At 44.7% G+C, this 26360-nt stretch overlaps 1 protein-coding gene across 9 annotated transcripts in view; it reads right to left on the minus strand.

The window, feature by feature from the left end:
• Positions 1-26360, minus strand: part of CPNE3 (copine 3) — a 434216-nt gene that overhangs the window by 102232 nt on the left and 305624 nt on the right. For all 9 annotated transcript variants that reach the window (XM_085605326.1, XM_085605317.1, XM_085605318.1 and 6 more), the window contains 2 exons: positions 25289-25378; positions 9115-9213 (listed from right to left, as the gene is read on the minus strand). In XM_085605326.1, the coding sequence (XP_085461452.1) occupies positions 9115-9213; positions 25289-25378 (189 nt within the window). The remainder of the gene's footprint in view (positions 1-9114; positions 9214-25288; positions 25379-26360) is intronic.

Consider the following 26360-nt stretch of genomic DNA (forward strand, 5'->3'; position numbering starts at 1 on the left):
TGATGGAGTAGATACAGAAAGTGATGACCATGCTTACAGTAATTCTGAGAGCTGCAGCTGCTACAGGCGCCGGGGAGGAGGGAGGGCGATATGAATGTCAGCAGCCCTACATGCCAAGAACAGATGCATACTGGTAAGTAGCATATTCAGTTCGAGGCATGTGGGCTGCTGAATTCATATCTGTGCATAGAATACATAGCAGTACCTCCTATTAGCGGCGGCTACCAGTGCCAGCTGCAGCGGTCTGAAAAAGAGTTTTGAGAACAGCCTGTCCTACAGCTGCCTGCTGTTTTGATTGCACATCTACACAATAGTGTTTGGTAAATGTGTGTGTAGTGGACCAGGTGGCTGCTCTACATATATCATGCAAAGGAATGTTTCCCAGGAAAGCCATGGAGGCCCCTAACTTGCGTGTTGAGTGGGCTCGTGGGGGAATCGTTAATGTACGTTTAGCCTTTTGATAGCAAATTTGAATACATTTAACGATCCATCTGGCTATACCTGCTTTGGAGATGGCGTTACCTTTGTGGTGTGGGGCAAAGGCAACGAAAGGTTGTTTGGTCTTCCTAAAGACCTTAGTCCTGTCGATATAGTACAGGAGGGCTCTCTTTACATCTAGTGTATGGAGTGCTCTTTCTGCGACAGTTTGTGGGTTTTGAAAGAAAACAGGCAGTTCAATAGTTTGATTCATGTGGAACTGCGATATCACCTTGGGCATGAATTTGGGGTTGGTACGTAGTACGACCCTGTTGGCATGAACCTGTATAAATGGCTCTTGAACGGTTAGTGCCTGGAGTTCACTAACTCTTCTCAAAGAAGTGATTGCTACTAGGAAAGCTACTTTCCAGGTGAGGAATTGAATCTCGCATGAGTGTAGAGGTTCAAAGGGTGGACCCATCAGGCGTGTGAGGACCAAGTTGAGGTTCTACATTGGAGCTGGTGGGTGGCTTGGAGGAATTACTCGTTTGAGTCCTTCCAAGAATGCTTTGATGGCCGGCACTCTGAATAAAGAGGTGCTGCCCGTTTTGGAGATAGGCTGATATTGCGGTCAAATGGACACGTATTGAGGTATACGCCAGATTGCATCGGTATAGGTGTAAGAGGTAACAAATTATGTTTTGGATGGATGCGTCTAGCGGGTTAATGTCATTATTATTGCAATAAATGACGAATCTTTTCCATTTGGCTGCATAGCAAGCTCTGGTAGTGGGTCTCCTGGCCTCCTTAATGATGTCCATACAGTCAGGTGGCAGGTTTAGGTAGCCAAACTCTAGGACTTCAGGAGCCAGATTGCCAGGTTCAGCTGTTGCGGATCTGGGTGCTGAATCTCTCCATGGTTCTGCGTCAAATGCGCGGGTTTGATCCGCAGCCTTTGATGCGGCACCACGGAAAGTTCGAGAAAGGTGGTGTACCATGGTTGGCGTGCCCACGTTGGAGCAACCAGGACGAGTGTCAGTGAGTGTTGTCTGAGTTTGCGTGCCACCAGCGGTATCAGTGGTGCTGGGGGAAAAGCGTACGCAAATCTGCCGGACCAGTTCATCCATATCGCATTGCCCTGCGACTGCGGATGTGGGAACCTGGCGGCAAAGCTTTGGCATTTTGCGTTTTCGCTTGTGGCGAACAGGTCTATGTCTGGGTGACCCCACTGCTGGAAGTACGGCTGGAGTACTGATGGGTGTAGCTCCCACTCGTGCATCTGGTGGCTGTGTCTGCTGAGCAGATCCGCCATCTGGTTGTCCTTGCCGGAGAGGTGTTCCGCCATGAGGAACATGTTCCTCTGAATGGCCCACTTCCACATGCTCTGAGCCAGATGAGACAACTGTGGAGAGTGTGTTCCTCCCTGCTTCTGTATGTAGTACATGGCGGTCATGTTGTCCGTCCGGATCAACACGACTTTGTTGCACAAGTGTACTTTGAATGCTTTCATAGCCAGGAAGATTGCCATCAGTTCTAGAAGGTTGATGTGCATCTTTTTCTGTTGTGTTGTCCATAGTCCCTGCACTGTGTAATTGAGTACATGAGCTCCCCATCCCTGGAGAGACGCGTCCGCTGTCAGTATGATTTGTGGAACAGGCTCTTGGAACGGTCGGCCCTTGCAAAGGTTTTGTGGATTCCACCAATGCAGAGAGTTGTATGCCCGACCGCTCACCAACACTAGGTCTTTTAGTTGTCCTTGAGCCTGATTCCATTGACGTGCTAAGCACTCCTGAAGCGGGCGCATATGTAGTCTCGCGTGTGGGACTATGAAAATGCAGGAGGCCATCATGCCTATCAACTGCATGAACACTCGCGCGGGAAGGGAGTGTTGGGGTTTGAACTTGGAAATCAGCATTTGCATGCTGTTGATTCTCACTAAATTCGGCTGAGCTGTGGCCGCCAGAGTGTCTATGGTCGCACCTAGGTACTGTTGTACGTGTGCGGGTTGGAGATGGGATTTTGGCTAATTTAGTGAGAACCCCAGACTGTGAAGAAGGTGAATAGTGCAGGACATGTGGCTGGCACATTGCTGGGCTGACTTTGCCTGAACAAGCCAGTCGTCAAAGTAGGGGTAGACATGAATGTGTTGCCTCCGTAAATGTGCGGCCACAGTAGCCAGGCACTTTGTGAAAACTCTGGGCGCTGTTGTCACACCGAAGGGAAGAACTTTGAATTGGTAGTGCTGCCCTTGAATAGTGAACCTGAGATATTTCCTGTGTGATGGGTGAATGGGTATGTGGAAATACGCATCTTTGAGGTCTAGCGTAGCTAGGAAGTCTCCCTGTTTGAGCAGTGGGAGGACTTGTTGCAGGGTGAGCATGTGGAAATGCTCCGAGAGAATGTAGCGGTTGAGGGGTCTCGGGTCTAGTATAGGTTTTAGTGACCCGTCCTTTTTCGGTATTAAAAAGTACAGGGAGTACACCCCCGTACCGTGCTCGTGGACGGGTACGACCTCTATTGCGCCTTTTTGTAGCATACTTAGCACCTCCTGCTGTAATAGCGTTAAGTGCTCTGAGGACATAGGACGGTGTTTTGGGGGTATTGTGGGTGGAGATGAGGTTAATTCTAGGCAGTAACCGTGTTTGATAATATCTTTGACCCACCTGTCCGTGGTGATGGAGTTCCACGTGGACAGGAACCTTTGTAGCCTTCCCCCGACAGGTGTTATGTGGTCGGGAGGAAGGGAGAGGGCGTCACTGTTTGTTCTTGGGGGAGAACCTGGTGTTGCCGTATCCGCGTCCTCTGCCCTTTGTGCTTGAGCCACGATATCCACCCCGGGTGTTTTTATCGTAGGAACTTTGTGTGTTTCCCTTGTTGTAGGTTTGCTGTGACCCCTGTCCTCTACCTGCTCCTCTATTTCCGGGGCGACGAAAGGAGCCGCTCCGAAATGTCTGCGTTTGGAGAGCCCCCATGGACTTTGCAGTGTCTGTGTCCTTTTTTATTTTTTTTAGGGTGGTGTCAACCTCTGGGCCGAATAAGTAGTCGGGGTTGACCGGCTGGTTGAGGATGTTATTTTGTACCTCAGGTTTGAATCCGGAGATTCGTAACCAGGCGTGTCGTCGTAACATGACGCTAGTGTTTATGGCTCTGGCAGCTGTATCTGCGGCATCCAGCGCACACTTAATGGATGCGTTGGTGAGGAGTTGTCCCTCTCTGATGAGGATCTCTGCTCCCTCTTTGTATTGGTCAGGGAGATGTTGGAGCAATGTTTCTAATGTGTCATAATGTGCGCGATCATAGCGAGCTAGGAGCGCCTGAGTATTGGCAATACGCCATATGTTAGCTGCTTGGGCTGCAACCCGTTTGCCGGAGGTCTCTAGCACCTTGGACTCTTTGTCCGGGGGAGGAGCATCCCCTGTTGTCTGCGAGTGCGCCCGTTTGCAAGCGTTCGCGACTACTATGGAATCCAGTGGCAACTGGCCTCTAATGTAGGTAGGGTCCCCAGGTGCTGACCTATATTTTTTGTCGATCCTGGGGTTTATTACTCTTGCCCTGGTGGGTTCTTTGAAAATGTCCTTTGCTGGTTTGAGGACACCTTTCAACATGGGTAGAGTTTTGATATTCCTTTCTGAGGATGCGAAAGTGTCCATGAGAAAATCGTCCTCGATGGTGTCAGAGTGGAGTTGCACACCATGATTGGCCGCAGCACGTTCAATGAGGGCGTTGAATGCGGCAGTGTCCTCTGTGGGAGACGTTTTTGCGCCATATAGTTGCGTGTCCTGTGTATCCATAGGTGCACCGGGGTCTACAGGGTCATCCCAAGCCTGGTCAGGGCCCTGTTGGCCTTCAGGGTCCAGCTCTCCGGGGTAGGGGACGTGGTCACCCATGTAGTCCTCCAAAACGTCGGTTTCGGAGTGTGTCGGAGAGAAGGACTGTGGATCATGGTAAGAGGTATGGAGAGGTTCGTAAAGAACTGGTTCTGAATCCACTGGCAGCTTTTTCTTCAGCGGGATCCGGTAGGAGTCCAAAGCTGGCTCAGAAGTTATTCTCCTCTTGTGGAGCATTATTCTGCCGGTGTCGGCATCGATTATGTGTGATGGTGACGTCTCCGTAGGAGAGCGTTCGGCAGGTGTGATCCTGGTGTGGGTGACACGTGTTCTGATTTCGAACAGTTTTTGCGCCGTGGATGGTGGCAGGCCAAAAGTGATGTTGGCCGGTGCCGGAGAAGCTTTTTGAGCTTTTTTCGGTTCGGAGCCCGACGTATCCTGGAGGGCTGCCTTGTCTTTGATGCGTTGCAAGGACGCTGCAACTTGCCGCACCTGGAGCGTCGACGGTTCTTTGGCGCCGACCGGTTCTGTAGAGGTGGGCGTGGACCTCTTCGGCGCCACTGGTTCATCGAGCCGAGGAGAGTTAGTAGCTGTCGACGGCGTCGATGATTGTGCCTTTGGTGCTGCTTTCGAAGCGGTGTGAGACGCAGCAGCCATTTTGACCTTCGTGGCTGGAGCCGAATGTTTCGGTGCCGTGAGCCGAGGCGGTTTGGCGGTACTGATGGTCTTTTTCCATGTGTCGGCGCCGACATCGGCTGCTGCAAGCTCGGCACCGAAGTCCCGTTTGGTGCGCTCGGCGCCGACAGGTTTGGCTGGCGTCGAATGCGTGGTGGGCTTCGATCCGACCAGTGTCACTTTCAGTTTCGGTTTCTGATGAACCAATACGGCTTTCGGTTTCGATGAAGGGAAACCAGTCGTTTTGGGTAATAATGGCTGCCGCTGAATGTCCGAGGCCGGGCCAGAGGGCGGGGCCGAAGAACTGCGGGATAGGTCTTGGGTAAGGCCCGAAGGCGATCCCTCGACCGGAGCCATAGACTGACGCACTGGGATATCCTCAGTCTGTACGGGTAGGCCTTGCTCGTCACCGGAGCTACTCTCTTCGGCCCCTAGGGCCTCATCGTAGTCTCCTACCTCGGTGTCGGCTTCGTCTCTGTGAAAGAGTCGTTCTTCGACGTCTTCCGATCCGGAGTCGTGTTCGGAAGCGGGGCTGGAGGGTAGGTTCTCCACGTCTTCGACATCTTCGTCTTCGGCGCATAAGATGTTGGTCGGGGCCGGTGCCGCTTGCTGCGCTTCGAGTCTCGCTGCTCGTCGATTCCGGAGAGTCTTCTTGGATCGGAATCGGGCACAGGCCATACATGTGGACTCGTCGTGATCCGGTGAAAGGCATTTGTTGCACACTGGGTGGACGTCGACATGGGGATATTTCGCATTGCATACAGGACACCGCTTGAATGGTGTCCTCGATTCCATCGTCGATGTCGGGTCGATGGTCGGGTATGATGCGAAAAAGTTGTTCTTGAAGTTAGTAAACTAACAAATAACTATCGATACCGATCGGGAACAGTACCGACGCGAACTAAAGGCCTTTTGGCCTGTAAAAAGTTTTTCCTAACTTGAGTCAAGATAAGCACATCCGAACCCAATGGCGGAAAAAACCAATCTGAGGATGGAGAGGATGCCCATGCGCACTGTAGTCCAGGGGAGGAGTCACCTATCCCAGGATACTTCGAAGACTCTTCCAGGACAACAACGTGCAAACATCCGGACCCAACACTAGGCGGCGATCTATGCACAGATATGAATTCAGCAGCCCACATGCCTCGAACATAAAATTATGAATACAAATTAAGGGGATGGGTTTGTGAACAATGGTTTAACTGAATTAGATGACATGTAAGCATGACGTGATGATCTCCCCCCTTGCCTGACCAATTAGATTTTGTATTTTTACGATATTGAAACTTTAGTGGGTGGTACATGAAGAACGAAAGGTATCATTGAGAAAGCTTTAGTTAGTTAGCACAAGAGATGAAGATATGCAGAGCTGGGGATGCTGTCTGTGTAGCGGGAGATGCTGATGCTGTGAGATGCTGATGAAGAAGCCGAATGCAGAACCTTCTAGCCTAATTTAATTGTGTTAGATAAGAAGATCGCAGAAGAATCTCGAGGAGGAAGAGCGTGTCAGAGATGGGTGCGGCGCAACCATCTGTATTAGAGAGGTCAACTATCCTGTCCTGAAGCTTATCTCGCCTGATCTTTCCCGGGTGACCCTTACCAGCCCTTTGGCCAGGAGGTTGGTCTATACAACCTTCTTGGTAATTATAATTTCACGTTATTTGCAGATTTTTTCTCTCTCTGTCCTCTCCCTTTCTGAGCATTGATCATAGCATGAGTCCGAAGTAAGAATTTGATGATTGACTAATTGAATTTTGGTGAATGCGCTGTGAATTTGAGAAGATACACATGAATTTGATTTAGATAAAGGTTTTAAAACTTCCCGAGTCTGTGATTATTTACTTTAAATGAATAAGATAGAGTTAGTGTTAATCTTCACCATCAACTAGTTCAACTAATGGTCCATCGACCAGAGGAAAGAACTTTTTGATCAGTGAAAGGTTAGTTAAGATTAAGAAATAACTAATCTTGCATTGTGGAAAATCATAAACTTTGACTCCAGCTGTTTACTCAAATTGTGTGTGTTTATGGGCCCAGGTGAGTATATGGTATTGGAGTATCGGTTGTTGGTACGCCGCTGGATCACTACCATCCAGTCTCCAGGGTCGAGGTCAGATAAGACCTGGACCAGAGTGAACATCCTTAATTTGTCTTCCAGAAAAAGGCATTGAAAGGACATGCATCTAAAATAGGACAAAGGCCTCCATCCTTCTTTGGCACCAGCATGTGGCAAAAGCAGCAACTACAACACACTTCCAAAGCAGGTACTCTCTTAAAAGCCCCCTTGGCGAACAGAGCTTGTGCTTCCTGCTGTAAAGCAGACAGATGTCCCTCCATTAGTCATTCTGGGGATGGAGGAAGGTGTGGCGGAGTAGGCAGGAAAGGTAGGGAACACTGGATGATCTGCAGGCCCCAGTTTTCTGATATGATGGCCTGCCAGTCCAGTAACAATCGTTGGATTCTGCATCCAATTGTGTGGGTACACTTCACTAAGCATACGCGAAAGGAGTTAGGCAGGTGGGGGTGCTGGGGATGTTGGGAGGGGATCAGTAGTCTGACTACCTTGTTGGCCTGGACTATGAGGCTGGTGGGTGTAACAGCCACAAAATGGCTGGGCATCTTGGTGAGGTTGTAGATGTTGCCTGTGAGGAAACGACTCTTTTTGTAAAGTCAACTCCAAGTTTTTGGGCAGATGATTCTGGTTTTTCGTCTCAGAGTTCAGTGATGCCCGCTACCCAGACATCAGTGCCAGTGCCCTGACCCTAAAATGTATATGTTACATAAGCCCATACCCAACTGACATAAGCTAACTTACCTATAAGTCCAAAGGATGTGTGCCCAGGGTATCCAGGGCATGCAAGTTAGAGGGTCACCCAAGGGATTGCAGCGCTGGCTGTGCCACCCTGGAAGTGACCCCAGTAAAATGAGTCCTCCAGTCCCGCTATTGAGCGTTGGAAGAGCAGTTTCAAACTGCTAGCTAGACTTTGCCATTTAAAGCAATGGCAAAGTCCAATCTCCCCCTGAAATATATGCAAGTCATCCCATGACAGGCCTACCGAGCCCTAAGGCAGAGTTCAACATATTTATTGGGCTGACCATGTATTTTACATGTTCTGGCAGTACAAATGTGAAACTATTTTACTGTAGAAAGACTTGGTCGCCCCTTTGGCGAGCACAGGATTACATGCTCAGCCCTCAGCTGTGCTAACTTTGGAGCAGTTATTACTTTACACCTACTGTAGAAGGAATGAAAAAAAATGCTTAATCTCCATTCAATGCACTACTATATGTCTCATCCTATACCTCTCTCAATATATCCTCTACCTCCACTCTGACTCTTTCCAAACGTCATTCTACTACCATGATCTCCCTAAGATCCTTTCTTGACTTTTACCTCCTCTATGCCTCCTTGACTCACCCCACACCTCAGACTAATACTATGATCTCCCAGACAACCCTTCCAAGACTGTTTTCTCCTCCCTAAACTGCCCCAAATCTCATTTTATCACTATGATCTCCAAAATAACATTTCCTATACGCTTCCCTCTTCGATCCCTCCTTTGTCTCACCCCAAACCTCATTTTACTAATATGAGCTCCAAAATAACAGAATCTAGATTCTTCCCTCCTTTAACCTATTCAATCACACTAACAGACTTGCATGCCCACTGCTCAAATGAACTACCTCCTTTTCCCTATACTAATCTACCACTAATCCTTCCGAGTAGCATGCTATGCATCGAAACGCACCTCATTGCCTCCTCAGGGGTAGGAAGCGCTGCATTACATTACATTACATTTCTTTCGGATCACCTGCTCCTCCCACATTAGTCTATTCTGAACTTACAATGCTTGTTTAAGGGTCACATGCTAAGAGCTTATGGTCCCAATAGTTTTCAACACCTTCCATTGTGCATGACATTAACTTCCTCCACTGTTGGGATGTTGCCTCCACATGTAGCACTAATTACCCATAGTGCCATGGGCTAAAATTGCTTTCATCCTTTCAATGAAGTCCACTCATCCACTATTCTGTGTTGAACACAGCCCCACCCAACTCTTTCCTGCTTGCAAACTAGATACTAGATACAGGACTGAAACATCAATTCTTCTAAGATCATTTCGGTTCTTCAAACTCGTTTTTTCATTAAAAAAAAAGAAAAACAAGCTCTCAAACAATTTAGGAAGGAACTTACCGGCGATGAGCGTTTTGCTTCCTTACATTTGGACATCGTGGTCTCAAAAATTCCTATCAGGTCATGCGACCCGTCATTGTCATAATCGTAGCATTCCACCTGAAAAAAATAATTATTATTAATAAATGTATCTAACATTTAATGCCAATAAAAACTCTCCGTTGGCTTACAGCTGAGAAAGTGGAAGGTAAAGTTATTCCCTAAAGGTCACTGTGTTTAACTGTGAAAGAAGGCTCTAACTTAGAAGTCCTCAATTTAATACATCCTGAGTGCACAGGGTTATAATGTAATACTTTGACAGACAGCAATAGATTTAATGATAATAGAAAATCGGTTGAGCTATGTAAGAAGCCTTACTGATAGCCACCGAATTTTAAGGTAAAATGAAAATTTCTGATTGGACAGACCATGTGGCAAGACCATTTAATTGGATGTCTTGTAGGGTGCTGCTGCAAGGTTATTGATCAAATAATGATCATCTGTTCCTTGTACTTAGTATGTTCAATTCATAATTTCAACAGAAAATTATATTTAACAAAAAAAAGTCAGATAAACATGGATTCAAATCATGGTGCAGCACTATTTTCGTCTAACTTTCTTAAAAAACACAAACAAAAAAACATGTTTCACACACGACTATAGGAAAAGGTCATCACTTATCACTGGTCTGCCCATTTACAGGGAAATCTCAACAATACGTAGCGAGAAGTGGAAAGAATGGGTGATGTTGTTTAACCACGGCTTCAGAAGGGACAGGAAAAGGCAGTCTGGACATGAATTTAGTCCAGCCAGGAAAATGAGCAGGTATGGTCGCACATTCAGACCTTCACAGAGGACTAGAGGGGATTAGGTAAATAGATTACGGGGCAACTTTTCATTTAGCAAGAAAACGCTCCAGAATATGGGACAGTGAGAAATCTTAAAACCTATTGGACTGAAGCAGCTAGACAGCCAATAAAATGGCCACAAAGAGGCAGAAAAATTGAGTATCCGCAGAAAGCCACCAATCTCATGTGAAGCTACACACATGATTTCCTTCGATAGCCAATTATTCCGATGTGGTGATTCTACTGAGTCATGAAGGAGTCTCTTGTGGGGCACCAAGACTCACCCTGAAACAGGGGGTGAATTCGCATTTTGAGTCCAGCACTTCTGCAACTCTCTTCAGTGCAGGTTGTTCTGTTTAACAACAGTTGTTGTCCTCACCATTACTGCTCAATGCATGTCTTAGTCGGACAGCAAGCTTGTGTGTCAATAGCTGAGCTGCTCTAAATCACTCCTGTATCATTGTACAGTCAGTGTCCAGGAACCAAATAGCAAACATGTTTGTTTAATATAGAAGTCAATGAAGAAGGCAAACCAGCTTAAACCTTTATCTTTAAACCTGCACTATAATCACTGATGCAATGAAGCACACAATGCTAATTAACATTACCAAACTGACATTGGAACAAAGACATCTGCTCTTGCATATTTTCTACTCTGATATCTCAGACATATTTTGGGACCATATTTGAAGAACTGTAATGATTTATAAACCATATTTACAAATAACAGGAATGTCACAAAACAAAACACCTACCTGTGATGTGCTGGCCAATTTCTTCCGCGAAAAGACTAAGGCTATTGAGCTCGACATCCAATCCAAGAAGGCTCTACCACAATTTATGGCCCAAGATACTAATTGTGGCGCACGACTCAAAGTCCATTTTAATATTCCAGGGGAAGTCTAAAAAAATAACACCTTCTCGCCAATCTCGCAACAAATAATCGATAACACCCTTCAAGCAATCAACCCCTCCAATCACTTCTCTGACCCCCTGCCTCCTGCCCTATTCAAAATGCTAAAAACAACTATCTTACCGCTATGGGCTGAAATTGTAAGGCGCCATTCCGGACTGTCTTAAAATAGGGCAGGTCACACCTATACCAAAGAAAGATGACATCTCCCTGTCTGATCTCAACAACTACCGCCCTATATCCAACATCCCCACTTTGGGGAAACTGTTGGAGAAATGTGTACAAATTCAATTATGCAACCTTATTGAGAAGTACAACCTCTTAGACAATCACCAATCTGGCTTCTGTCAAGGTCACAGCACTGAATCTGCACTCACTCACATTATGGACGATATACTAAAAATGCTTGACCGCAACGAGTCATGCCTAATGATACTTCTTGACTTATCCTCCGCCTTCGATACGGTCAAGCATGACAACCTTTTGTCCCTACTGGAACGAAGGATGGGCCTCGCGGGCACAGTGTTGCAATGGTTCTCCTCCTTTTTAAATAACAGAACATGAAGAACTCACTCTCGCAACCCTCTGGGGTAACCCTGGGTGTCCCTCAGGGATCAGCCTTATCACCCATTCTTTTCAACCTACTAATGGAACCTTTGGCGACCGCACTGAAATCAGCGAACATTCTATATCACCTGTATGTGGCAGACACCCAGCTGTATTTGAAAATCTCCACTCCAGAAGATTTCATCTCCCTCAATGCTACACCTAAGAAACCTTAGGTTAAAACACCTAACCTCCTTTGACTGTGCTCCCCTCATCATTGACTCAGCAAAATCCCTAGGAATCACGATAGACAAACACCTGAATATGCAGTCGCACATTTCTAATGCCACCAAGGTAGCTAATCACAAGTTGAGTATACTAAGGAAACTCAAACCCTTCCTCCCTCAGGATAACCTAAAAATGGCAGTGCAAGCCCTAGTGCTACCAAGACTAGACTATGGAAGCACCACTCTTTGCGGTCTCCCCTATTACAAGCTGACTCCGCTGAGGGCATCACTTAATGCTGCGGCTAGACTGGTATCAGGAACAAAAAGAAACAGCCAGATCTCTCCGGCCCTGAACTGGCTGCCTTACGAGGCTAGAATACACCTAAAGGTTGCCTGCATGACCCATAAAGCTCTACATAACAATACACCCAGTTACTTAGCTCTAAAGCTAGAAAGGTCAGGAGGTTGCAGACAACTTCGTAGTGCGAGTACTTTACTTCTGAAACCACAATCCTTCCATAAGAAGAGATCTGGTTGCACAGCTTTCTCAGGGATTGCACCAAAGATTTGGAACTCCTTACCTCTGGCGGTGCCTGGAATCTCTTCCTTTACCGCATTCAAAAAAGAAGTAAAAATACTACTAATGAACAAATTCAGCTCCCAAGTCTAATTCTAGGCGGACACCTAGTCACCAATAAGAACCGCATATTATTGCCTTCCTCCCGTGGAATGAATGAGATTTTTATATGTATGATTATTGTCACAGCCACTTAATGCTCAATAACTGTATTTAGCATAAAGCTTAGTTGGCCGCGGATCTACTATATTTATCCATATTCTTCATACCCATGGTGAATCGAAGGAGTATGTTATATGTATGTTTATTAGCACATCCACCTAATGCTCAATAACCATTTATTGTACAATATCCTGCTGAATCCGGGTCACCTATGTTTGTTATCTATAGATTATATTTCTCTATTGTACGTATTGACACATTTCAATTGCTTGTATACTACATCATCCACTTATGTGTTTAACTGTATACTGTAAAGCACTCTTGATACCCTCGTGGGTCACGTTCGCGCTATATAAAACTTTATAAATAAATAAAAATAAATTATAAATAAAACAAGATAACATAGGACGGCTACAGGATTTTTATGGACATAATTTTCACATAAGAATATTTAGAAGCAAATTCAAAATGCAAAGATGGCCGCTCTATTAAAAAACGGTTTAACCACTGACATTATCCGATGATCGGATCAGTTACAAAGTTGATTCACACATATGGAAACTGTGTCGATACATGCAGCTGATCGGACGAACTGGGGGAAAAAAGTTACTTACCTTCGGAAACACTCTTTCTGGTTGATAGTCTCTCAAACTACAGATTCCTCACATGTAGAATACACCCAAGCGTCGGACTCGATCCAGAAGAGTTTTCAGCATGGCCTCTGTGAGCCAGTAGGTGACATCGTGTGGTTCCACGTCAACTCTGTTCCACCCTAGAAGTGATAGCGCTGCAGGTTTTTTCCCCATGCAACATTTGGAGTGAGCGTGACTGACCTGAAACTACAGACTAAACAGTGACATTAAATAAAGAACAGGGATTCAACATAAATCCTATTAAAAGCCCGGGACCCAGTATGGTCTGTGAGGAAGGGCGCAAACATGTTGACATATTATGAGGGTATAGGGGCAGTAACCCTCCCCTTAATTCACCCGAATAATTAACTTATATTTCAATCATACCAGTGGCACCCAAAATAAAGGGAACTAGGGTGACCACTAGGTATTTATAATATTGATACTCCCAGTCAGGTTTAAAATATCATCCTAAGTGGTCCCTGGAAGCTGGTTGAGCCTACCCTGGTTGTCAGGGACTAGGGTGCGAACGCATGATGAAGCAGGACACCAAAAGGGTGTGTCAGGGTCCACAATAAAATACTTAATGCTTCTTCAGGGGCAAGAGGCCAAGGTCATTATTTCATAATCATTTACAGAAAGGTAGGATACTCACTGAGAGGTAAATTATAGATAGGGAGATAGTATCCTACGGGCCCCATAACAGAATTTTCTCTCTCTGCTCAGTGTGATTTTTGGTTGTAAGCGTCCTTTATCTTCTTCAGAACTCTGGGCAGGAGAGGTAGCAGCAGGAAGGCAGGCAGAAGTCCCACGCTCCATTCTAAAGGAAATGCAATACATCGCTGAAAGACAGAGCCTTGTTGGTAACTCCAATGTGCAACAATGTTGACACTGCACTTTCTCAGTAGTGGTGAAGAGATCGAGCCAGAGTTTTCCTCTTTGCTGGAAGACGCCCTGTGACACCTCCGGGCATTCATGATTCACTAGTCATCACCAGCTGAGTTTTCCCACCCTGCTATTTACAGATCCTGCCTAGTGGGGTACAATCAGGGAGGTGCCCTGACAATTCAGCCTGTTCCAGATGTGTGGGGCCTCCTGCCAAAGCGTCCAGCACCCCACCCTCCTTGTTGCAGTACTACATGGCAGTGGTATTATCTGTGAGGATCTAATCCCCTTGATCGATGATCGGAAGACTTTCAATGGCAAGTGTATGGGCTGAAACTCCAGCAAGTTGATGTGGATGGTGGTCTATGCCGGAGACCAGAGTCCTCTGATCTTCACCTCTCCCAGATGACCTCTCCAGCCCAGTAGCAATACATCCGACACCACTGTCAACTTTGGTGTGAGGCAGTGAGAGGGATCTACTGCTGGTCCAATTGCGGTTGAGCAATCACCACAGCAGATTGTTTGCAGTCTCATCAAAAACCTGGATGGGATCCGACATGCTCTCCTGGTGCTGGGCCCGCAGACTTCAGATCCTTCTGCAGAGCTCACATATGCAATCTGGCATGATCAATGAGCAGGATGCAGGAGGCCAGTAGGCCATGGAGCCTCAGAGCCATCCTCACTTAGAACCAAGCACTTAGGCCGATCATAGGTCAAATATCCTGGACTCGTTGATCTGGATGATAGGCCTGAAAGTGCACAATATTCAGGATGGCTCCAATTAAAAGGAGTCAAGTGTGACTTCGGCAGGCTGGTTGTGAGTCCGAGCGATGTAAGGAAGTTTAATGACTTCTGGGCGTGGACAACGACTGACTGTGGCAAGTCCGCCTCCAACAGCCATTTGTCAAGGTAAGGGGAGACTGGCACTCAGAACCTGCAAAGATGGGCAGCAATCACCATCACCTTGGTGGACACCTGAGGAGCACTGTTGAGCCCCAGAGGGAGCATGGCACTTGTGGCCCACCTTGCACCACAGGCAGCACCTGTGGACCTACAGGAAGGAGATATGGAAATAGGTATCCTGCAAGTCCACTACCACCAAGTCTCCTAGATCCAGGACTGATAGAACCTGGACCAGTGAGAGCATGGTGAATTTGTTCTACTGCAGGAAGAAGTTGAGGAGTGAAAGGTCTAAAATAGGAACAAGACCACCAGCCTTCTTCGGCAGAAGGAAATATTGGTATTAACACACAGTTCCGATCTATGAGGCTGGGACCCTCTATATGGCTCTTTTGTCCAAAAGCCTGCACTTCCTGCAGCAAAATGACAACAAGTCCAAGCTGCTCCACTAAGGGCGGTTGATACAAGAGGACAGAAAGGAATGGTGGGGTACAGCCTTTCTGGACTATCTGCCGGACCCACTTGCAGGATGTAATCATTTGCCACCTGTGGAGAAAATGCCTGGTCCTGCATCACAGGGGGTGATCGTGTGTCACTAAGGGTAAACTAAAGTACCTTGGAGACAGCTGCTGGAGGGGCTGGGAGGTTCTCTATCACTGCAGGTCTGGGGGTTGTATGCGGGATCCTCCATCCGAACGCCAAAAAGACTGTGGTGTCTGTGGTTGGGTTACCTACACTGTCTGTAGGTAAGACCCTAGCGGTGCCTCAAGAGGGACAACATTGTTGTGGATACGGTCTTGCAGGTGTGGAAAGACCAAGAGAGTGCACAGTAGCTCTACTTTCTCTAAAGGGCTCGAGGGCAGAGCCAGCCTTCTTGCCAAGGAGGAGAGAGCCATCAAAGGCATATCCATGAGTGATGCCTGAACATCCCCTAAGAAGCCCATGGATCTCATTCACACGTGGTGGCACCACGAAAGTTCTAACTGCTCTGCCCCATTGGTCTGTTGTGTCCAGGCCGGCCCCCATTGAGGTACTTGGCCGAATCCTTCGCCATCTTGAAAGGTTTGTGCCAAATTAGAGCAAAATTCTTTCAGGACTGCTGGAAGGATTTCAGTGACTTAGACCCGTAAGGCATGGGAGCACCTGCCTACCTAGCATCTGCCATTGACAGAAAGAAGGGCAAGGCTAGCAAAAGAAAACCTCTTCCCAAATTCTTCAATTCTTTTTGACTCAGTCCGGTCAGGGGGTAGGAAGTAGGGGTTGTAGTTGGAAAAGAATTTGGGTTACCCCTGCTGGTGGAGGCCTGTACTATCAGGCTCTCAAGTGTAGGGTGTTACGTAAGAAAAGCAGAGTCACCCAAAGGATGTATTTGACAATGTGACGCTTGTCGGTTTACTGGTACACAAGAATAGGGTTTGTTACAAATGCCCATAAGGGTATCAGTTAGGGCCTCGTTGAAGAGCTGTAGGTGCTCTGATGAGGATTGTCCAGGATGTACCACCTCCATGAGGACGTTGGTTTTTACATCAATGGAAGGTACCTGTAGATCTAAAATGTCTGCCAACTGTCTGATGACCATGGCGTATGAAACAGGTTTCTCTGTGGCAGGGCCAGGGGGTGAGACCATTCCTGAGTCCGGGGAAGTGCCCAGTCCACTGGCCTTGTGAAGGTCCATATAAAGATTGCCATAATGATGGACTCATCTTCACCATCATTGCCAAAAAGTCAGAGTCCGATCTGAAAAGCTGGTGGACGATGGAAGGGCCGAACCTTGGCAAGGGTAGTGTTTTGTCAGTCATGTATGGGGGCCAGGTGTGTCGGAAATGTACCAGAATGTAGTTTGGCAGAGGCTGAGACTGATTTTATTAGGAGTCAGACAGAACACTATGATCGATGTCCTCAAACAGCAGCGATGTCAATTCTGGAACTGGCGCTGTAGAAATGGCAAGGATCATGGGGCTTAGAGTTGGCTCCGAAGCTAGAGCTGAACACAAAGCAGATTCAGGAGGCACAGACTGCACTGATGGTGGACCCGCTGGTGGTAACCTGACTGGAGGTCTCAGTGAAACCGCTTCAGAGGGAGCTGGTAGGGTGCCAAAGATGTGCAGCATGGCCTCCTTGAACATCTCAATCTGTTGCGTTAATGCCAGCAAACCCAGGAATTTGGGGTGAATTGGGATCAGCTATGGAACAGGATCCTCAGTATGTGACCAGGAGGGAGACTGGTGAGGCGGAGACTAGTGCTTTGTTATGGACTTGGACTTACCCAAAGACTTGGATTGCCACGATAAGTTACTGCGGGACCAGCTACAAGAATGTGAATGAGTTCATGGCCTCAACCTCGAGTGAAAGCGGGCCTTATGTGACTTACTGCAATGTCCAGCGTCATGCATCTTCACTTCATAGTTGCGGATCGCCTTCAGGTCCACTCCCCACATGACTTCTAGTAGAGGCCCGAAACAAGACAACAGCGAACATCTTGTAGGCATCTGTCAACGACATTTGTTTGCAGCTGTCCCTACAATGCTTAAACCCTATAGTTTTAGCAGTGGACATGTCCCCTTGCACAGTGGAAATATATTTGGAAAAATGCTCGTCAACTGATGAGAAAAAGGTAGGAGCTAAATCTGGATCAGTGTAGAAAGCGTGGAGAGAAAGGAACTGATGCAAGGGTACTTATGTGGAGCCACTATGCGGTTCCAGCTGTCATGTTCGGAGTGGAGCAAAGTCTATAGGGAGTCACACAAATCCATCTACTGGCGCACATGGGCTATGCTGAAAACTCTTCTGGATCCAGTCTGGTCCCTGGGGATAATCAAAAGGTGGGGAGTCTGCCATTAGAATATTCATCAGAAAGCACAGTTATAGGTGTATAATCCTTTCATAGATGCCACTGTAGATGGAAACCAACATTTGATGGAGAAGCTTGATACAGCGCTTATTTCTTACGAGCCTCTGGAGCAGTATTTCATGGTTTAGTTAATCCGCTTCATGAGAGAAGCTGGTCATCCATGTGCAAATCTGAGTGCAAAACATTCCTCGAGAGGCTCTAATGGCCTACCATCCAGGAGACATGTAGAGAATAGTGGAGTTGCTTATTGTGACTAAAGGATTCACTTTGAAAATGCCCCCTTCAAAGGTTGAATATCCATTGAGTCATTATATAGCTCATTTAACATTCATGTAAAGAGTAGCAGAGTCTATTGAGTCTATCTTCTCCAACATAAACTATGCCCTGCTAGTAAACCTACCCTCATGCAAGAAGTTAAGTTTTGATTGCAATCATGAGGCAATCTCTTTTAAAATTGATTGATTCCATCAAATCCTAGGTGTGTAATAAGCTGTAATTTCTATTCATGATATGACCTACAAGCAAAATGATTATCTAGGACTGAAGCAAAACTACTTTGAGGACTGGCTCCCAAATCTGAAATGACAACCAACAAAATCTAACTAGTCATCTGTTGTACAGACTAAACATTACATATTCTTCACGTAGACATTTCTCTGAAAAAGCCTATCAGTTTGAAAATGGCTGCAATTGGCACCCCTGTAATAGTATGGAGAGCAGGGGCAGGAGAAATCTTAATAAGATGGAATGGACCTCTCTGATCAAAGTTTTGCTCTTGAATTAACCAGGAGAGGTGACAGATACATTTGTGTAATTTAAACGTGGAAATAAACAGCCATGAACTACTATACTTTCTCAATGACACATTCCCACCCCTTAATTCAATCACATCTGTATGTTGGCAATTTGGTCTCAATCAGACTATCACAATATAAAACCTGTTTGTGATGTTCATGCTTGAATACAAATTGTATCTGTAAAGCAATTTGCTGCTCAGTCTGCAAAATTTGATGTTTAATTCGGTTTTCTGGTTCCTGATATTTGATCACCGTTATAAAAAAATGTAAGTTGAACTTTCTTCATTTTAGCTTAGTGTGAAGAACAGCTGCTCAAATCCAGGAACCACTCAGCAAGAGAGAAACCCATGCCCACAGATGGGTCTACTATGACCTCAAATAGAAGAAAGCAGTTTCTAATAGGGTCGGTGCACAGACAAACAGAGATTCAACAAAGCATTTTCAAAACGTTCTGAAGAGGGCCTAAGGCAGTGAATGAGCCCAAGTCAGCCAGTCATTCAAGAAGGGAAAAATTAAGTTTCTAAATGTTCAGATAATCTGGTTATCAGCCAAAGCCTCTTGATGAACACAATGAGAGCAGGTCTGAGGCGGTTAGAAATGTGTTTTTTTTTAAAAATCATAAACCAAAGAAGCTGACAGTTATGTTTATTGATGGTGATAAGCAGTAAGTAAGCATCCAGCAGCCCTACTAAATGGTCTAGAGACAGAAGAGCCAACGTTTCATAATGTGCTGTGTATAAGGCAATATGTAGGCATAATTAAAGCAAGATGTTTCTTGGTCCATTATCCACAAAAACATGCCACACACCCTAAACATATAAGCACATTCCTTTAACGAAAAAGAGCTTAGTAGGTTTTTTTCTTTTAAAAAAGTGTCTCAACTGATGTCGCCACTAGGTAGTTTGCTTTTTAAAAAGATCAGACACTGGTTAGATTTTTGCAATTTTCAGAAATACTTCACAGAAGAGCCCACATGCACATGCGTGGACAACCAGACTTAATTCGTGCACTGTATATTAAAAGCATCAACTGACATTTTTTAATGTGATGAGATGAGGTCAGGCATATGTAATGCTGTGTCATAAATCCAACAAAATGTATTACCTTTATGCCAGATGAAGAGAGACATATGTAGAGACATACACTCTTAAATTGTCTAATGGTTCCCTACCTAAAGAATATTACATAACACGCAAAAAGGTTACAATTTAGAGTGGGGACTACTGCTTATTCAAATAGCAATTTTCATTTATTTTTGACACTATTTGACAGTTCATAAAAATCTTGTCCAAATTGATGACACAATTACCTAGAAGGCCAAACGATCAGAAAACAACCTGCAGGAATGTGTTGGGAATTTCCATCGCACCCTTACAAGTCTTCTATTCAAGGCCCGGGTTTAATGTTCGGGATAATAGATTTCATGACTGCTACAAGAGCAAGAGCACCATTCTCCTCCAAGACACAATGCATGATAATGTCCAGGAAATGTTCAACTGGACTAATGCGTGGAACCCAGGCTCATTCTTGAACGATGATAATGTGACTCCCAACAGTCCATTGAATGGGCACACATCGATCTACCATGTTCTCTCTTTGGAAGGGAGTTGAAATTAAATGATTTTCATTATGCTAACCTTGTTCGAGGGACTTGAAAAAAATTGGCCACAGGCTTACTGGCTTCACCTGCAAGTCACACTACAAAATGCTTGCTGCTTATAGCACAACACACATAAATGGCACACTGATGACTCTCAATGGTTTGTGCATTAGCAAGTAATGCACAAGGTGAGCCGCTACAAGCGATCACCCATGAAAACATAAAACACCTTGTACTTACATTGCTAGAATGGCATGGTTGTTAGGTAAGCATCCCAAATACATAAAATTGGTCAGGCATTGATTAATTACATTTCTGTTATCATCATGGCAATATTCTCAAAATATATTATTTACATTTAGAATCCGAAACAAAACGTAAAAAGTCTAACAAGTGATGCAGAAAAACCACAGGATTCTCTCAACCCTTGGTACTAACATGTAGCCGAAGAACATCCTACATCTTTTCCTCCCTTCTTAACTCAAACACTGAAGCATGCAACTCCAACCTTCCCCTGGGTATCCCCTTCACTGCAGAATTTGCTTTTTTGTGGTTAAAATGGACATCACGATCATGAATTTGCGTTACAGAAAGTGCTGGAAACTGAAATGTGCCATTTCCATACCTGGAAAGGGGGCTGGGGGGTGCTGTGTAACAGAATACAATGAAACTCTAGTTGTGATGTACACAAAGCAATGAGATTTGGGAGCAAACGGCAGAACGGTCATCTCTTAGTTACATCAATAATTTTCAGAACAATCTTCTGCTTCCATTTACCCTTCACAAACTCTGTTTCAAAGCATCTATCCCTCCTCTATTTCTAACCATTTCAATACCTCCAGAAATCAGATGGGGATCTCATATGCAGATTTCTTCCTTAGTACCTCATCTGCCTTTAAACTCTACCAGTTCTCTGGAGTGCCCCCGCTTGATGGGGAGAGGTGGCTTGAACTTCCTACTGAGTTAGTGCTCGAACGTACCGAGACAAACAATGTGTGTACCAAATGGTGACAACTGTGTTACTGTTTTCAGTGCAGGACATCTTCTGATATGGGAACTTGTCTGGGACCACTAGCCCATTCCACAAAGGTCACTCTTAAACGTATCAAGCACTGGATGCCGAAGGGCGCCATGGACATGAGGTCAACCCGAAGCACCAGGCACCAGAGCCCTCATGTCTAAGCAAAGGGCACCAAAACAGCAGCTGTGGTGCCCTGTTCTATGCTAAAAGGGAGATGGTGTTGGAAAGTTGAGAGTGTCAAATTTCCAACTTTACCTCCCCTTCCTAGCAGAATGCCTTGCAATCACAGTGGGATATGTTTGCCTGGCCCTCACACTAGACACCAGGGATTCGTAACAGGGGGAGCGGACCCTTGGGCAAGAGCTTGTGCTCCCCACACCCTCCCAACAGTAGTAGTATTTCTGCCCTAAACCCACGGGCGGATGGGGGGGATTACCCCCAATCTATCCCACCATGGCATTGGACTATACCCCCATCCTAGGGGCAGAGACGGGGTATGCCCCAATTTGCCCTGAGAGAAGGGGCTGAAAGCCCACTGGATGACACAAATTTTTTTTTATAAAATAATGGATTTAAGTCTGGCTCATCCTGACATCAGGCTCCACCCTAAAGCCTCAACAGTCTTTCTGCTCCCCTGGGATTAAAGCATCCCCATCCCTATGGCAAGCAAGAGGAAGTTTTGATTCTTTTGGGTGCTGTTTTTACAAATGGGCTAGCAGAGTGGGGTTAAATTCCAATATCGTCCCAACTCCCATGCTGAATGGATGCACTTTTCGGGCTTGAGTCGGCCACCAGCTGGGGAAACCTACCAAACCCAGACAGTTCTAAAAACTAGACATCGAGGGGAGGTCATGGTGATGTGTCTCACATGGATCCCACAACGTTTTCTAACTCACAACGCCTAGCAAACTTTGTCTCAAATAACACATTTTCCTTGGATTTCTGTGATGTAAATTTCCCCAATTCACAGAGATCAACAATTTTTCAATAAAACATGTAGTTTAATAGGGAAACATGAACTACAATATTCGGACTACAAAATGCTTGAAGAATGCAGAGCATGTTTAGTGAACAAGTCAATGGAAAGTTACAGATGTCCCCTTGGTCCTGCCTGCATCTGCATGAAAAGCCTGGAGCAGGACCAGAGGGAACAGAAGGTCTAATTAAACTCTGATGGTCCTCCTAATTTCCAGTTTAAAAGATGGAAGTTAACTAAAATGTTGGGAAACGGGTGAGGTGAGACACACGAAAAACCTTATCACTATGCTAGGAAGTCCGTGCTTCTTTCAAATAAAACTGCGGCCTTTCATGATGACATATGGCTGTAATCCCAAACTGAAAGGATTCTCCTGTAAATTAAATTTAAATAGGAAAGGCTGTCAAAAAGATCACAATCAGAATTCCAAAGGAAGAACAAGAGAAAGTCAGCTTACCACTCTGGATATTCCAATGACATCACCAGATAACAGTATAAGAGTGGATAAGCAGATTTATTCTTAGACTATCCCAATAGCAGAATGTGTTTATTCGCTCTTATACTATTACATGGTAAAGTTCTTCTCAGCCACAAGGTGAAATGTGATGCTGTGAAGTGATTCCTAAGGATTTAAGGCTAATTTCTGAGGCACAAAGTAGCTATTCAGAAGGAGTGAAGCACTCCTGAGACGCGGAATACTATCTCGCTGGAGTTGAAGAAGTACTAGAGCTCTAGCCAATTCTTGGTGAGCTTAGATTCTGGACATACTGTGAAATACACCTGTTATCTGACCCATGGATCATATCTGACCCTGTTGATTTGTCAATCCAACTTTGAGTCAAAACTTATATAGTGGTAAAATTAGAAAAAGTGCCTACCCCTTTAAAGCTTAAACATCTCCACAAGAGAGATCATACATCATTTAAAATTGAGACATTTACAACTAAATGTTTACATCCAGAGTATGACAAAGATGCATCAGTGTTGTGCGGCTCCCATATGTTTGCGGTGAGCATTAGTTTGACCAGATGCTCTGCTTGAACATTCTGCAGCTCTGTTTGATGGATGGCTGATTACAGAGAATCCAAAACCCATACTAAATCCTCATTTAAACAAGAGGAGAATACACACATTTGTTTATTAACACTGCCGTGATATGGTCAGAGTAAATCAAACAGTTTTGGTATGAATTTTTGTCGTTAACTCTGGGATGCATCTGTAATGAGCCACCATTCATCTGGAACTAAAGACAGTAAACTAGGTCAAATGTTGAAGTGACACTTTATCTGTACTTGGACCTATATTAAATCATGGCTGTCTTAGCTCAAAGTAAGACGTGATTTTGAGACGGATATCGACGACCAATCAAACATGTATAGAGAGGGGCGGAGGGTCCGATTCCTGTTGACATGTGCGGGGAAGCAGAATGACAAGCACTTTGAAGGGGCATGTGGACTTGTGATCATAAATCCAAGAGTCCTCTCTCTGAAGCAACTATGTTATGGTCAGAGAATGTGCCTGAGGTCTTTAAAAAAAAAAGCACAGGACAGGGAAAGCTATCATGCAGTTGTGACTAGAAGGTCACCTGTTGTGCTCCAACTAGGGGGGGGTTAAGCTATGTTGTCAGACAGGCCTGTGGCATAAGGCCTGAACATCAATCCTCTAGCAGAAAGAACTCATAGGTTGTTTTAGTAATACTTTGTATTAGTCTCACCTACATTCTCTCTGTTTTTGTTTTCTGTTTATTTACACCAACCCTGTAAAGCGCTCGGATACCTGTTAGGGTCTTGTTCGTGCTATACAAAACTTTCAAATAAATAACTCAGAGCATCCATGGGGAAGTGGCTATGAACAAGCAGTTGCCTAGGTAGATGTAAACACAGACTCCTTAGGAAAGTGGTCAAAATGGAGCAGATTGCACAGGTAATACACTCACTTGAGACACTCACTAAACATTTCCACTGAGACTGCCAAACTAGAATTTGAATGTTGGCATCGTTCAGATCTAGGTTAAACAATTGATAGAATATTTTTCCATGGCATGCCACATAACAGAGCTCCTACAATTTTGATAAGGAGTTCTTTGAATATAAGGAAAACATCTAGTGAAAAAGAATGGGCATGTGTTATGGTGTAGTTGAAGCCATATCAGACCTCTGACAGAGCCCAGGATTCGGGAGTTATTTTTCTCTATGCCTATTCATAAATCTAACCCTTCACCACAGATTAATTATGAACGTAAAATAAATGTGTTTCCTTTGTTCATTATGAGCTGCAGGGCTCAAAGAGTACTTGGGGTTCTCGGATATTCCCTCTTATATCTAGCGGTATTGGTTTTATCTCTGGCAGACTGTGGAAACAATCTATAAGAGGCTATCAACTCAAGGGCAGTTTCCAAGAAATAAGGGCAACAGGAGCTACATTTTTTCAACTCTTCAAGACCAAGGGCAGATTTGCAAAACGTTTGCCATGAGTAGGAGTGATTTGCTCAACTAAAATCAGTAAGCCACATCTACTGGTTGTATTGCTAATGCTTGTTTAGTATTTGCATTCTTTGCAAAATGGTCTCCTCTGAAGTTAAGCCTGAAAATCTCCAGGTAGCAAATAATACCACCAGGTAGATGCATAGAATATGCAAGCTGTAATTGCACCCCACCTTCAAAAAAGGTGTGCACAAGAAAAAGAAACTGTTATCAATGGCAATACTATATGTTTGCCCTGTTAAACTGGAAAAATCTAGATATCAGCATTCAATTCGAAATTAGACAATCATAATCACTGTGGTTATGTAACATGCGATCTCCAAAGAGATTTAGGTCTCTTTTGTTCAATGCAGAAAGTGTTTTTTAAACGGGTGGGTGCCGCTTCAGACAGTATTCTGCTTGTGAAAACAAAAAGACAATAACCGAAAATAAATGGTACGGTCATATCCAGGTTAATTACACTGGAGACCTTGAAAATAGATATTTTCAAGTAACATTTATAGGATTATACAATAAAGATCAAGTTGCCTGCAGCTTCTTCTTGCAAGCCCCCTCATTAAATCCAGCCATTTAATTTTAATTATAAAACTATACATATTCAATGGACGAGAACATCAGACGATGCTGAATTTTAAAAAGCAAGTTTTATGAATTTTACATTATGTTGTTGAAGAAAAGGCAGAAATATTAAAACAAATGTTACCCCTTTTTGTTAACTGTCACACACTCCGAATGGCAATTCTTCAGGCATTTAAATGTGTATGTACTGGAATTTACCTTGATTGATTTGTCAAAGTCTCCGTCACACAGTGCCTGAAGGGGTATTTTAAAGGGCCTCCAAACTGGGTTCAAATTGTTTTTAATAACCTGCAAAAATAAACACATATGAAATTAACATTTGGACGATTGGCTATTTTCTTTTAATCTTAATCCCTGCTACTGAGTATTACCACAATTCTATCAAAAGCTTTTTGCACAATTAATCAGTGACATGAAAGGCATTCCTTCATTCTATGGAATTTCCCAGGAGATGAGATTATGAAAATACACCTTGTACTCTCTTTCACTTGAATGCGTATCGGTTGTCCAAATGTCCGCTGAAGATGCACCTCTGCTAAAAGTTCTGCGATTTCAGTTTGCACAGCTAGTTAGCTGGTACATGAGAACCAAGAAATGTTTGATGACTTTCCGGTTTCAAAGTTTCTCCAGTGTCCCAACACTATACTATAAATGGCAAAATATGGCGCAGTGGTCTAAAAACGTACGCACTTTGAGCCAGCCACAAACAAACTTAAAGGCAATGCTTAAAATGGCAGAGAGTTGGATAGGGTTTAAATCCCTACACTTTGACTCATACAATCCGTATTTGAAGGATTTTAAGCCCAAATCTAACTAAAGGAACAAGGAAAATCTACAAGTGTGTAGGATTTCCCACTGTCATTGGTTTCAACTTAGGGAAGGCAACATGGGTGTTTCCAGTGTTGGGGACCATTGGCAATGTGCCCCGCTGCTTACCAAAGCAATTTCAGGCCAGTGACCTTTGCGAGGTGCCCAAGAGTTAGTTTCACCTCTTGCTCTCAAACCCTTTTTTTTTCAAATCCTGCATTGTTCCAAAATATTCAACCAACGAGTAAACTATAAATCAAGAAATGCCATAGTTTCATGGATGCTCCAATGATTTCCTACTCCTCTTGATTCTACTTTTCCTTTTACAATTCTAATATCTTTGAGGTCGAGTCTTCTCCCAGCATCCTTGCTTGCTCTCCACAAATGGCTGGCTAGGCATGTACCCCTACCTCCAACACCACTCTATGTGCATGTCCCCATAAGCTTTGTGTATAACCACACA

This window comes from Triturus cristatus, chromosome 5_1 (assembly GCF_964204655.1).
Source record: "Triturus cristatus chromosome 5_1, aTriCri1.1, whole genome shotgun sequence".
Classification (NCBI taxonomy): Eukaryota; Metazoa; Chordata; class Amphibia; order Caudata; family Salamandridae; genus Triturus; species Triturus cristatus.